The sequence below is a fragment of the Perca flavescens genome, chromosome 9, assembly GCF_004354835.1.
Source record: "Perca flavescens isolate YP-PL-M2 chromosome 9, PFLA_1.0, whole genome shotgun sequence".
NCBI lineage: Eukaryota > Metazoa > Chordata > Actinopteri > Perciformes > Percidae > Perca > Perca flavescens.
Window position 1 is genome coordinate 17,122,279 of NC_041339.1, and position 13,612 is coordinate 17,135,890.

The following is a 13,612-nucleotide window of genomic DNA, read 5'->3' on the forward strand; positions in this document are numbered from 1 at the left end:
TCTCTTTTTTGTATACTCCCTCAATTTTGTGAAGCGCATTGTATCTTTTTATATGAAGTGATATATAAATTAAATTTAAAATTTTTTGTATTACCCTCTCCAGCTAATGGAGTAGTCATTCAATCAATAAATAAATGAACCAATACGTTAAGCAAACAGTAAAAAGTAAACAAAATGTAATTAAGCTATCAGCCAAACATGCAGTGTCATTCATTCCTAATGTTGGACCAGACCGGTTATAGTATAGTATATAGTATATAGTGAAAACATACATTTAATACAGTTAGAAACATTAATAATACATAGCCTATGCTATTACTGGTTTTAATGAGAAGCTACGTATATTGTGAAACAATGTTGTTAACTCTTCTCATAAAGAAGCCAAATGATTTACTTTACACATATTTGTCCATTCCCCGCCCGGGGCTCAGCAGCCAATGGCTTGTCAGAGGGGCTATTTAAGACGCGGACAGTTCAAGAGGTTCAGATATCAGCGCTCTGAACGCAACAGGATGCACTGAATTATTCTGAGAAGGACTACATATACACACGCTCTTCCACTGCGTGATCCGATTGATTATTGTCACTGTGTCATTGTTAAAGACATTTTCTCTACAAGGAAACAGCTGCAAAAGAAATGAAAGCGTGGCGACTTCGGTTTCTGTACTTTCTGGTGTTGAATGCAGCTGTGCAGTATGTGACGTCTCTGGAAGAAGAGCTCTCCGATTCTATTTTTGGTGAGTTGCCAGTTTAAACTTCATCCACATTTACTCTCACACTGAGGACACGTTTGTACAAAAGTGAAGGAGTTGAACGAGTATACCGGTGCAGACAGTCGCGGTGAAAAAGCCTCGTGTAAAGAATATCTGTGTAATTTACGCGCAGTAGGCTACTTGCGTCAGGGCTATAAACCGGTGTGTGTGTGTGTTTGGACTAAAAACATTAACGCTCTATACGAGATAGTAACTATCACGTGTCTATGACTAAACTTTGTGTTTGTGCTTTTTGGCGAATGCCCAACTTCTACTTGGGCTACTACTATTGGCTAGGAGAGACAGGATGTTAATGATTGTCACTGTCAGAGAGCACGAGAGGAACAAAGTGGTGAAAAAAAATGCAGGCTGCTCAGTGATCTCAACATCAGTTAAGTTCAAAGTTTTATCAAAGTGCAGTTATGATCATTTTATGTTTACAATATGGCTCCTTAAAGTACTTCAGCACCTTGTAATGTTGTGTAGTTACTGCATCCACCTCCCCACCCCCACTCTAAAAACCAGCCCCCCCAGTTGAGTTGTGTCAGCTGACTGGACCACTGAAAGTTGAAGCAGATTATAGTCGGTGAGGTGGCAAGAACAAAGCTCTCTGTGGTTTTCTATAGAGCTCAGTGTGACCAAGCGAACTCATGTAACCCCTGACAACTGATCTTGTCTAAGATGGAAGCTCATTTACTGAGGGGGTCCTAAGGGGCGGGGGCTTATTGGAGCCAGTTATTCAGTTAGCTAGTCAGGCATCTCGGCACTCCCAGCCAGAACATTAGATCAGATTTACAAAGCCGACAAAAACACTAGCTTGACAGAGGCATCTCTTCTCTTCCAACATATTTGTTCACACTAACGGCTCATTTCTCGACCTTCCTCTCCTTCAGGTAACTTCCTCGACCCTCTGAAAGACTTGTTTGACCACAAGGATGACAGCAATCAAAGTGTCGCCAAATTCTCCCTCAGAAAACCATCCCATCCCGATGAGGACCTGTGCTACATCGTTCCAGGCAAACCTGACTCCCTGGCAACCTGCACCTTTAACAGCACCTCCAAAACCTTCCTGGTAATCCACGGATGGACGGTGAGCAGAGATGCTTCAGCCTGTTGTGACATGCCCTCGTCTTTGAAAAATGTGACTCTCCTTTGGTCGTGACTCGTAGTGTGTCATTATTTCACCAAATTCCAGGGCCATTAAGTCTTGCCAAATTCACTAACTATATTGACAAGCAGCAACATGTTGTAGGTAACACCAAACATGTTGCAGTGATAAATTGGACTGCGTTGGGCTCCGATTTTAAATGTTAGGCCATTAAGCCAATTCTTCCTGAACTTCCTTTAATTATTACCAGTTGTATTAGTACTAATGACCTTGTTGCATTGTAAGTTTAATGTTTCGACTGTCATTTCAACAGTTGAGTGGGATGTTTCAAAGCTGGGTGGCGAAGCTGGTATCAGCGCTGTACGACAGAGAGCAGACGGCCAACGTCATTGTGGTGGACTGGCTTACCTCGGCACAGAACCACTATGTAGTTGCAGCTCAGAACACCAAAACAGTGGGACACGAGATCGCTCGCTTCATCGATTGGATTGAGGTCAGTGGGATCAAAAATTCATAGGTTTCACCCCAAAATGTTCCAATTTGCCACTATCCGTTTCGAGGAGTAGACAGTTTTTCACTACTTCTTTTATTAAAAGGCAAACTTAGTAAAAGTTTATAGTTGCTTTTTGAATCATCTGTGACACAAGAACATTGTTCTCTCTCTTTACAACAAACCAAAACACCTTTACGTATAATTTATAACCATTAGTAACTTCTTTAGTGACATGTTATAAACCCTGTCTTAATATACCTTACTGTAAAATAGTACTTTAGTCACTTTCTAAAAAACTTTAAAAAAATAGATCTGCATTGAAAACCAGTCATGTTTTTTTTTTTTAAATCTTGTTATGTTTAGTTTATCAATGAAGGAGAGTATTTTTTTCACTGATTTCCGAAATCATATTTTCATTAAAGGAAACCACCAACATGCCTCTAGAGAACATCCACCTGATTGGCTACAGCCTCGGGGCTCATGTGGCAGGATTTGCTGGAAGCCACGCAACTAATAAAGTTGGAAGAATAACTGGTAAAAAAAAAAAACTATTATATTTGACAGTTGGTCTTGCAGTTTCATTTGGTAAAATATCAGTTAATTGTGAGTTGACTGGTTAATTAACTGTCACCTGTCTCTGTCTGCAGGTCTGGACCCAGCTGGTCCTGACTTTGAGGGAGAGCATGCACACAGGCGTCTGTCCCCGGATGACGCTCACTTTGTGGACGTCCTCCACACCTTCACACGGGGCTCCCTGGGTCTCAGCATCGGGATCCAGCAGCCTGTTGGCCACGTAGACATTTACCCAAACGGCGGCAGCTTCCAGCCTGGCTGCAACCTCAGGGGGGCCCTGGAGAAGATCGCTAACTTTGGGTTATTTGGTGAGCGACTTATGATGTTACTGTAAAATGTAAAAACTTATTTATTACTTATTATCATTTTTAAATATTCAGAATAATGAACATTTTGATGACTTCCTGACGCCTATTTCTCCCTAAAAGATCTCCCTTAAGACAACTTTGCACATGATTTCCCGTAACTAAACTGTTATTGTGATAACAGCAGAAAGTTTGAATGTTATGATATTCGTTTTTTTAACAGGTTACAATGCACATTAGTACACACACAGAGTACCTAGTCCAGCAGCTCCAATAACACTGGAGTCTTAGCAGTGAACATTATTACTGTGACCCCATTTACAATGGGCTGAAATTAAACAGATGGCTCCAAACATGGCTGAGTAGGTTAATGGGTGAAATCTATCTAAAGTGGGGCCAGTAAAGCAATGGAAAAGTAACAAATTCACATAAATGTAATTAAATGTGGTTCCCTGGTTCCTCCTCAGCTATTACTGATGCAGTGAAGTGTGAACACGAGCGCTCTGTCCACCTGTTCATCGACTCTCTGCTGAACGAGCAGGAAGCAGCCAAGGCCTACAGATGCGGCAGCAACGACATGTTTGACCGTGGCATGTGTCTCAGTTGCCGCAAAAGCCGCTGTAACGCAGTGGGCTACGACATCAGCAAGGTCCGCAAGGCGCGCAACGTTCAGATGTACACCAAAACACGAGCCTCCATGCCTTTCAGAGGTCAGTGGACTTTAACAAATACTGTTTGTTTTCATTGTTCAATGTTCAGTGTGGATGGTTCAGTTTGTGGGAAGTTGCACAATTTTGCTATTTACCCAGAGTCAAATGAACTAATAATGTTTCAAAAACAAGGTCCAGTGGCGAATTCTAAGTTCTGAGCTCAAAGTCTTTCAGTTTTTGGTGGCTTTAAAAATTCTGATCACCTGCAGCTTAAATTTGGCAAACCAACTAAAACTAAATCAGCAGCTCCACTTTCACATGCATGTTTAAAATGTTACAAATGCTTTCTTGCTCTGCAGTTTACCACTATCAACTGAAGATCCACTTCTCCAGTAAGGTGAATCGTTCAGAGATGGAGCCGTCACTCACTGTCTCACTGTACGGTACAAAAGGAGAGGCTGAAAACCTGGAGCTTAAACTGTGAGTGGGTGATTTAAAAACCTTCATAAAAGAGAATGACAGCACTGTGACTTGCATCTTGCAAATTATGAGTTGTTTTGTAACAGTAGCACAATAGTCTAAGGAAACAGCATGAAGTATAAACCATAAACAGGGATATAACCGCAGACTTGGCAACATGTGTTCCTGCTATGTAGGGTTACATCATGGTTTATGGTGCAGAGTTTATGAGGCCTAGCTTAATAAAATATTCCTACTGGCTACTATTAACTTTTCTCTCTATTTTTATCTGGCAGAAAGGAGAAAATAGCGACGAATAAGACCCATTCATTCCTGCTCGTGACAGAGAAAGATATTGGAGATTTGTTGATGTTGAAGTTTAAATGGGAGGAGACAAACGGTTGGTCAGCCTCCAACATGTTGAAGATGGTTTCCTCTTGGTGGTCTGGTGACTCAGACAGCGGCAACATGGAGGTTCATAAGATCCGCGTCCGAGCAGGCGAGACCCAACAAAAGTAAGCTGTGCTATATTGGGAAAAAGACTTATATGGAGCCCTAAAAAAAACAGACTTTAGCATTATTTCTAGTAGTAGAAGTAGTACAAAATTCCAACCTGTAACCCTTATCTTGTTATTAATAAAGCTATTGCGGTGGATAAAGACTGACCATACAGACTGGTTGTGTTTTTCAGGATGGTGTTCTGTGTAAAAGACCCTGAAGCTCAGAAATTGACACAAGAGGTCACATTTGTTAAATGTAAGGATGCGTGGAGGACGAACCTGACACGAACTCCAAAAAGGTAAGATAACCTCTGCAGTTTCCCCAATTACTATTAACATTACTGTTAATGATTTTAAATAAAAACACTTATTTTTTTGTCCATAGAGTAACCCTGAAAAACCACTGACCTCGAAGAAAAGACACCACTGTTGAACACCCTTTAGTCCATTTCAGCACTTAAAGTAAATAATTTGTACACCTGTAACTTATTTTATTTCTTGAAATGATGCAAAACTCTCACGTCCTTGTATATATCCAAAAAGTATGTTTGTTATTTAAAACAATATGTGTTTGAATACTGTAAAATAATTTTGTTAAGAGCTGTCCTAGTGACACTTAAAGGTGCAATATGTAATACTGACAGCTAGTGTTTAAAATAGTTAATGCAGTACCAATTCAAAGTACTGGAGAGAGTCGTCTCCCTCGGGCCCTCCTCCCCAGACTCGAAGTTCACGGAAGTTGCCAGGCTGAGACCGCAGCATCCACAACAATGTTGCTAGATAACTAACAGACACAATTTTTCGGCTTAGAATTACAGTAGGAACCGCCAAAACCACAACAACCTCGCTGTCTTCTCAACCAACGGACAGACACACTTCCTTGGCTTAGAATTACGACGAGAACCCCTAAAAATAACACTACCTTACCGTCCTCTCCACCAGACTGAACACACTTTATTGGCTTAGAATTAAGGCAACAATTGCTAAACACACTGCAAACTGACAGTCCTTTCTTCCTGATTAAGCCCCCCTCTCTTGGCTTAAAATAACTCACCATTGTCGGCCACAACTTGGGTACTCTAGCTATATAATTCAGTGGGAGTACATAAATATTGAAATGACATAAAATGCCCGTCCCTTGTATCTTTTAAATACATCTTCAATATTTATCCGGGGTTTGTAACGTCTCTGGTCACGCAACTGTTAGAAACATGCCATTTTTTTTTTTTAGGTCGGGTAGAATCTATCTCGGTTGATCCTGTTTGTTTGTTTGCTGCTTTTTATGGCTGTGCTAATGTTACAGCTGTAGCGCGCTGGGTTTACGTTTTTACAGGTACAGTATATCTGGCAACCCGGCCTGGCTGTCAAACTGGGCAGTTGATAACAACACACAGGCCAAACACACAAACAGAAGTTCTGTCACGGAACGGAAATTTCGAAAGGAGAAAATACTGGCATTAGCATTGTTGTCAGTATTTCAATTTAGCATGTTTCCTTAATATCTGATGACACATTGGGGTCATTTTGGGATTTATTACAGTAAGTGTATTACATATTGGACCTTTTAACTGTAACTTCATTGGTGCGCGAAAAAGTAAATGTCATCGTCTTTGGTGCACGTTTTGTATCTAAAGAGAATCGTACGAGGTGTGACTGACTGGATTGACCGTGATAGTTCTATTGTGTAAAATAATTCAAGTTAAATATGATTATTGCCACAGCTGTGGAGAATAATGTCCTCTCTGTGTCCATGGAAGTCCTCAGACACTATGGAAAATAACCATTAAAATTATTTTTTTTTAAGATGATTGACCTTAATGTATTATCTAACTAACAGAGCATTCACCACTGTGGCTCACAGCACTATTCGTGACTGCTGGACCTGTAACAGTGTGCCTTACGGTCGCCAGAATTAAGCTGTTGCAAATTGAACTTGTTTTAACTTAGCTGCTGTTTTTCACCTCAGTGTGCTTTATTATTGTTATTTTAATGAACTTTTACTGAAACATCTGAACATTCAAAAGTGGTTTTTAACACTTTGTTTTACTGCTACCTCTCTGCAAGGTGTTACTTTGAATATGCTACCTCAAAGAAGCACCTGACAATTTGTCTACCATAGTTCTATTTAAGTTTTATGTGGTATGCTCAGTGTGAGGTAGATAGCACAGTAAATATCAATGGTGTCCTTTTGTTGTACTGTCGATCATGAGTCTCTCTTCACTGCAGTTTCTTCTGTGCACCTGACCTTTCAAATCTTGACTAATGCTTTTGTATTCATAATTACATTCTTGTACCAGTTCTGTGAGCAATATCTAAACCATGGCTCTTTAAGTAAGTAAGTCAAATGTATTTATAAAGCGCTTTTCATAGACATAAGTCAGAAAGTGCTTTACAGTAGCATTACACAAGACACACAATACAGAGTGAGAACACAATCAGTATTACAGAACAATAGTGTAGACCAGGTGTAACCAAACGACTGTCTAAACAGTTACAGTATGTATTTATCTGCCACACATGCCGGAGCCTGACCGTGCAATACTCTGTACGTAAGTGTGATAATTTTAAACTGAAGCCTTTAACAGGAAGCCTGTGATAGGACTTAATTACCAGGGTAATATGAGACCGTCTATTTGACCGAGTAAGTAGCCTTGCAGCAGCATTCTTGATTGACTGAAGACAATCCAGAGCAGACATACTAAGTGAGGAGAAAAGTGAGTTACAGTAATCAATGCAAGATAATATAAAGGCATCTTTAGAGATCGGTACCGTAATCATTGTGACTTCATTTCTACCTACTTTAAAAAAGTGGAAATGTTTTACTTTTGCACTGAAAACAGGGGAAGAGATTGCTAAACCAAGTTACTTGTACAGTTTTGTAAATACCATAGATGATAGTATGGAACACTGTTATATATTTTTTTATCTATGGCTGAATTTATTCTGTAAAATGTGCATTTCTATAATCTTTTGTACATATTTGTGAATATTCGCTGTACTGTATAAATTCTTTAATAAACCAAAAGTGCCATCTGGAAGGTCACCCTAAGTCTGACTTTTATTTTACGGTTGTGACAGTGAAAAATTATAATAAACTTACTCAATCATGGAACTACAATACAACAATACAAGGGGAATACAGCAATATAATGGAAATAAATTAAAGATTAAGAATATTTAAAGATAAAGAGAATGCTAAACTGAAAAGGTAAGTGTTAATGTTCCTTTTAAAGGTATTACAGATTGACACCCTCAGCTTCTCTGGCAGGCTATGGGCTAGAGACAAGGACCATGGACACTAAATGTTGCCTCCCCATAATCCTTTGTCCTCATCCAAGCAACAATTTAAAGGCCAGTGTCAAGAGGACCTGAGTGATCTAGGGCGAGCATATGTTGAGAGCATGTTTGACAGGTATTCAGGCGCTAGTGCATTTGGCACTAGAAAGGAGAGCATGGCAGTAATCAAGCCTGCTGATGATGAAAGCATGCATGAGTCTCAGTATCTACCTGTAAGATAAACGGCTGCACTTTAACATTATTTCTAAGGTGATAAAGGGCTGTTTTAGTGAGATACCTGATGTGAGATTAAAAAGTCAAATCAAGGTGTAGAAGCATGCCAGGATTCTTTGCTTGGGGCTTGGCAAGGATTTTAAATTATTGCACAGTATCTCTCTATGGGCATTTGCTCTGATAATTAAAACCTCTGTCTTTGTTCAATTGAAAAAAATTATGCGACATGCAAAAGATGATGTGATCAATGCACTATCAAGACGGCAGATGTCATTGGGAAATGTACAGTTGTGTATCTTTGGCATAGTTATGAAAACGAATCCTGTGTTTTCTGATATTTCCCAGTGGCAGCATATAAAGACTAAACTACACAGGTCCAAGAATAGAACTTTGAGGAACCCCACATGTTATGCTAGTTTTAGCTGAGGAGTGGTCACCAAGGGAGACAAAATACTCTCCCGGACAGATAAGTCATAAAACAATGTAAAACTGAGCCAGAGGGGCCAACACACTTCTGCAGTCTGTTAATAAGGATGTTGTGGCCGACTGGATCAAAAGCAGCACTTAAGTCTATGGAATTGTTCCATTGCTATCGCTCATACTTACCAGCTCAAGGTTGTTTTATTCTTTTTATTGTGTATTATCAGTACAAAACCTGTGATCAAAACATTTTTAACAATTTAAACTCTTACATCTGTTTTTGATACTAAAGTTCTGGGAATTACACAAAATAAGCTCTGTGATTTCTTCATGTCCTTGTAGATGTGACGCCATCGTTCATTTTGTTTACTTTATCTAACCTTTATTGTTTTTGTAAAATATTGGATGATATAACCTATTTGGCCTGCAACAATGAAACCTTCATTTCTCTTTGATAAAACTGCTATCATCTCATGGACGTCTGAAATGTGACAAAAAACAAACTTGTTCTTTATTTTTGCTAAATTTTAACCTTTAATTACAAAAGTAATTTGTATCTATAACTAAAACTTTCAACATCCCTCACTCTAAGTGAATATACTTAGTGTCTTTACACCACTGCAAATCATAAATAGTAAACGACTACTCTTTGAGATGACTACGGTCACTTTATTAACTTGATTAGCTTTGTAAACTTTAGGCCAAAGATCCTTTCAAGAGGCCTATTGTGTTCCATTTGTTTATCTCACTTACTCTCACTATGACAATATTAAAGTGGATAAAGTTTCACTGTGAGGGAAAACTGGATGGTTAACAAGGCTAAAGTTAGCCGAAAGTTCAAACACAACAGCAAGGACACTGCAGGGCAAAACAAAGAGAGTCCGATCAGTCTTTTCAGGGACGGGTGGCTTTCATTCGCTGTAGGTGTATGATGCTATGTGGCCTCAAAGGGGTGTTGACTGGCCCACATTTGGCAGCAACAGCGGTGTTTTCCACAACACATGCATCACAGGAGACTCTCACTGCTTGTTGAAATGTGAACAGACATGTGACACAAGGAAAAGAAAATGGCAAATGGCAAATGTATAATGGCGTACAAAGATATCAATTAGTCAAAACTACACATCTCACTGCATGCCTGAGAGGCATTGGGCAGGTGTGATTGTCTTCACTGGTCATCTGCAGATCAGTTTGTGGATGGAACAAAGTTGAATCTCTTCAATGTGACCTTGACACTTGACACTCCCAGGTGAATGAATCCTAATAAATGTGTATGTGCCATCATGGCAATTCTTTTATTCCCAGAGGTGACAGGGACCAAAAGTCAGAGATCACCCCATGTCAGTGGTGTCCAGTCTAAGGCTGCAGAGGCAGACGGTGCAGCCCATTACTCCAGACAAAGTCAGGATAGCCAGCAGGATGGCCCACCAATGAGCCTGCAGAGAATGGAAACAAATGTGAGTTTGGATTACTGTTGACTGTATTTCTTGACCAGGCTTTTGTCATGCTAATCAGAGAAATGTTGTGCATCACCAGAGAAGCTGGAACCAGATAATGTTTTTTTTAATTAACTATTTCTTTAAAAATTCCATCATCATTCAAATCATTGCAGATCTGTCAATCAAATTATTAATTAATTGACTAATCATTGCAGCTCTAATTCAAAATGTCAGTTTGCATGTTCCAACATTTTTATGAACTCCCAAGGTTGACCCACATACAGTATGTGCTGTTATCTCTGAGCAGCACAACACAAGAAAATTGAACAAGTTTAGGTGTTTGATTTTTCAGTATAAAGCACAATTTTCACATTGATCTTTTGAGAGATGAATAACCCTCATATTAAAATAATAATCATATTATAAAATAATCACATATTTTGTCCAAAAAAAATGATTGACTGTAATAATTTTTAAGTAGGCCCACATTAGAAAATAAGTCAGCAACACACTGTAGGTGTGTAAAACAACACAATGGTTCCTGAATAAGGGGTCATTTCTGTCTCCAGTGACACAGATGACTGATCCTTAAGGTGCTCTTTCACCCAGATGGGTGTTCCTGATTCTCCACGCTGTCATGAGGAACTGAACCATAAAGGCAGCTACAACTGAAACAACGAAGACAGCTGAACATCAGGGCAGGACGTTTAATAAACACACAGAGCTGAGGATGAGACCTTAGGGAAACATCTGCTGCATTTTAACAAAGACAATGTCTGCAGCCATAGAATACGGTAAATGATCATTGTTAAAAGTCCCCAAGACAACATTTTACAGAAGGAAATCAACTCACAGGATGCGCACATCAATCATTTTTCAACCACATAATTGATGTTGAAACGTGTCTGACCTGATGACCAGAAAACCATCTGCTGAGCATCTTTATGTCCAGATGTTTTTGTGTGCATATGTACAATTAGACACTAACTTTCTTTTGAAACAAGTAAAGTAGTTAAAGAAATTAAAACTCTTAACTCTGTAAAGTCTAGGATTAGGCTTTTAAAAGGGTCTGCCAACTGAAACGCTGATTAGATGAACACTGTGAAGCTTTCTTTGTTAACAAATACAGATTGGTTTACATTCACACTGTGTATGGCTTAACAAACATGTTAAATGCACATTGCTCATTTTAAGCTGCATTATCACGTGAATTCCCTGCTACTTGAAAACAAAGAAGATGGTTGCTGCTGCTGGCGAACAGTGGTCTTTCAAATCGGCTTTGGCCGTAACTCTGGAAGACTTGGAGTTAAGCTTTTCTTTGAGAAAAGAACAAAGAACGGCACTGAAGTCATTCTTAAAAAAGGAAGATGTGTTCGGAGTTTTGCCGACTGGATACGACAAAAGTTTAATTCATCAAGTAGCGCTGCTACCTTCTTTGTTGCTCTGGTTGGTTGTAGCGCTATCCTATTGCATGCAGAGGAAATTTGAAAGACAACCGTTTAGTTAGGACACTACATGATACGCCCTCAAAATGGTTGCAGTTTGGTTAGGTTTACACACAAAAACTACTTGGTTAGGTTTAGGAAAATATGGTTAAACATTTGATGGTTTGGTTTAGAATAAGTATGTTAATCCAGGAAGTTATCTCACGGGGTGTGTTGTGTATTCTGCGAGACTGGAGATAGACCCTTTTCAGGGGAGCTGCAGGTGATAATTCTCTGTAGGTTCATCACGACCCCCTTCCACAATGTCATGTTATCATTTGATAGATTGTTGTATCGGTTACATATGCTTCACGTTTTTTAGGAGATTGGTTCAAGAGATTGATTTTAGCAGTTGCTTTTAAGGCTCTGACACACCAACCCGACGGCCGACCTTCGTCGGACTGACTGCCTCCCAGAGTTGGTCAAAAAAGTGCCTTGGAACACACTGAAGTGACGCCGACTTGATCGTACGTTCTGCGCGTGCGTGAAACTTAATACGTCTCCATGACAGCAGGCGGCGCTAATCTGTATTGTTGCCCAAAAAACGAATACATCACATGGGACTGGCTGCTCCCGGATTTTACAACCGGGCACAATGCCGGCTTCGTTCGGAATACAATCTCATATTTTACGAAGATAGTTCACCGAAACGTGTTTCTGAAAACATTTTAAGCGAGAAATAGGCCATGCAGTTGCTCAATCTGTCTTTATTTCAGATTGACAAAGGTCAGTTTAAGAGGCGTTAGTCAGGCTCATCCCGCTCGTCATTTCTGGGCCAGCGCTCCACCGATTGAGTCCGACTGCCTGCCTTCCGATTCAACATGTCAAATCGGTCCAAATGAAGGCCGACGGCTCCTCCGGCATGGAACACACCAAACAGACTCGAGTCACTGACCTCGCCAGACTGTCCGATGGCTGATAATCGGGTTGGTGTGTCAGGGCCTTTAGTTTTACTCACATGATGACATCCATATTAGCTGTTTATTACCTTTACTGTGACACCCTCCATCATTTCACATGTGCTGTTATCTAATGTATGTGTACTGAACTAATCATAGGAAACCTTCACCTTCATCCACTCTGCTATGTCATCGAAGTCCTCGAATTTGAGAAATGAGTTTTTCAGTCTTGCAATGGGGCCGTCTGCATCCAGCAGACGACACACATGGAATTTGTCGCAGTATCCTCGGTTCCCTGAGCACGGAGCTCCGCCAACCAATGGCAATGCCATCTTTTGAAAGTGACGGGATAGCACGGAGGAGGTGGTGCTAGCACACGTCTCAGGCTTATCTGCAATTGGTATAGAGAAAACAACATTAAAATATACCATAATACTTACATATCATATATGTACTTAAAGCCACTTTGTATATAATTTAAACATTCAGACTTTGGTCGTATATTTTTCTGCAAAAAGAAACACAAAAACAAAAGTAATTCAAAAGATGAATTGCCTTTGAAACACAGATACCAAACTTCATGTTATAATTTGTACATGGACCATTATGTCAGATGTTGTCTGTTGTGATAGTTTTGAGGGCATGAAATGGAAACAGTAAACCTCAGTACAAATTGACACAGGCTGACACGTTGGTACACAAAGTGTAAACACATTCCTCAGTAGTACAGTAGAGGACATATTGGCTAGTTACCAGGCTGCTGGCAGCACATGTGGCATTTCTCCTTCATGGAGTCTCCTGGACAGTCACACTGCTGCAGGCTGTGCTTCACACACACGGACTCCGCACAGACCTGCACAGAGAACCAGAGACACTTTGTTAAGTTTAGACATCCCTGGGTCTAGATGAAGCTAAAGAAATTAAGCTTAAACCGTGACATCACTGTTGAGCGTGGTTACAGGTGTAACATAGCACACTTCTGACCACACGCAGGTGAAACCGACTTGAAACTTTGGACCA

At 40.0% G+C, this 13,612-nt stretch overlaps 2 protein-coding genes across 2 annotated transcripts in view; one reads left to right on the forward strand and one right to left on the reverse strand.

Moving 5' to 3' along the window:
* The first annotated feature begins 488 nt into the window (after positions 1 to 488).
* On the forward strand, positions 489 to 5,461 carry lpl2a (lipoprotein lipase 2 a). Its single transcript, XM_028586747.1, has 10 exons — positions 489 to 737; positions 1,646 to 1,842; positions 2,174 to 2,353; positions 2,776 to 2,887; positions 3,001 to 3,234; positions 3,699 to 3,941; positions 4,241 to 4,361; positions 4,637 to 4,855; positions 5,032 to 5,139; positions 5,226 to 5,461. Exons 1-10 carry the CDS (start codon positions 638 to 640, stop codon positions 5,245 to 5,247), a joined length of 1,536 nt encoding a protein of 511 aa, XP_028442548.1. The 5' UTR covers positions 489 to 637; the 3' UTR covers positions 5,248 to 5,461.
* Positions 5,462 to 9,071: 3,610 nt separating this feature from the next.
* The window catches only part of si:ch1073-396h14.1 (disintegrin and metalloproteinase domain-containing protein 10), a 33,304-nt gene continuing 28,763 nt past the window's right edge, over positions 9,072 to 13,612 (reverse strand). Inside the window, exons 13-15 of the mRNA XM_028587612.1 lie at positions 13,346 to 13,445; positions 12,763 to 12,983; positions 9,072 to 10,206 (exon numbers count right to left, since the gene is read on the reverse strand). Of these exons, the coding sequence (XP_028443413.1) occupies positions 10,102 to 10,206; positions 12,763 to 12,983; positions 13,346 to 13,445 (426 nt within the window). The 3' untranslated portion in view covers positions 9,072 to 10,101. The remainder of the gene's footprint in view (positions 10,207 to 12,762; positions 12,984 to 13,345; positions 13,446 to 13,612) is intronic.

Bases quoted from the DNA above. Each gene is read 5' to 3' on its own strand.
- lpl2a (XM_028586747.1), top strand. From the start codon at position 638: ATGAAAGCGTGGCGACTTCGGTTTCTGTACTTTCTGGTGTTGAATGCA. The intron at 2,888-3,000 runs GTAAAAAAAAAA...CTCTGTCTGCAG, and splicing joins TAAAGTTGGAAGAATAACTG to GTCTGGACCCAGCTGGTCCT. The intron at 3,235-3,698 runs GTGAGCGACTTA...GTTCCTCCTCAG, and splicing joins CGCTAACTTTGGGTTATTTG to CTATTACTGATGCAGTGAAG.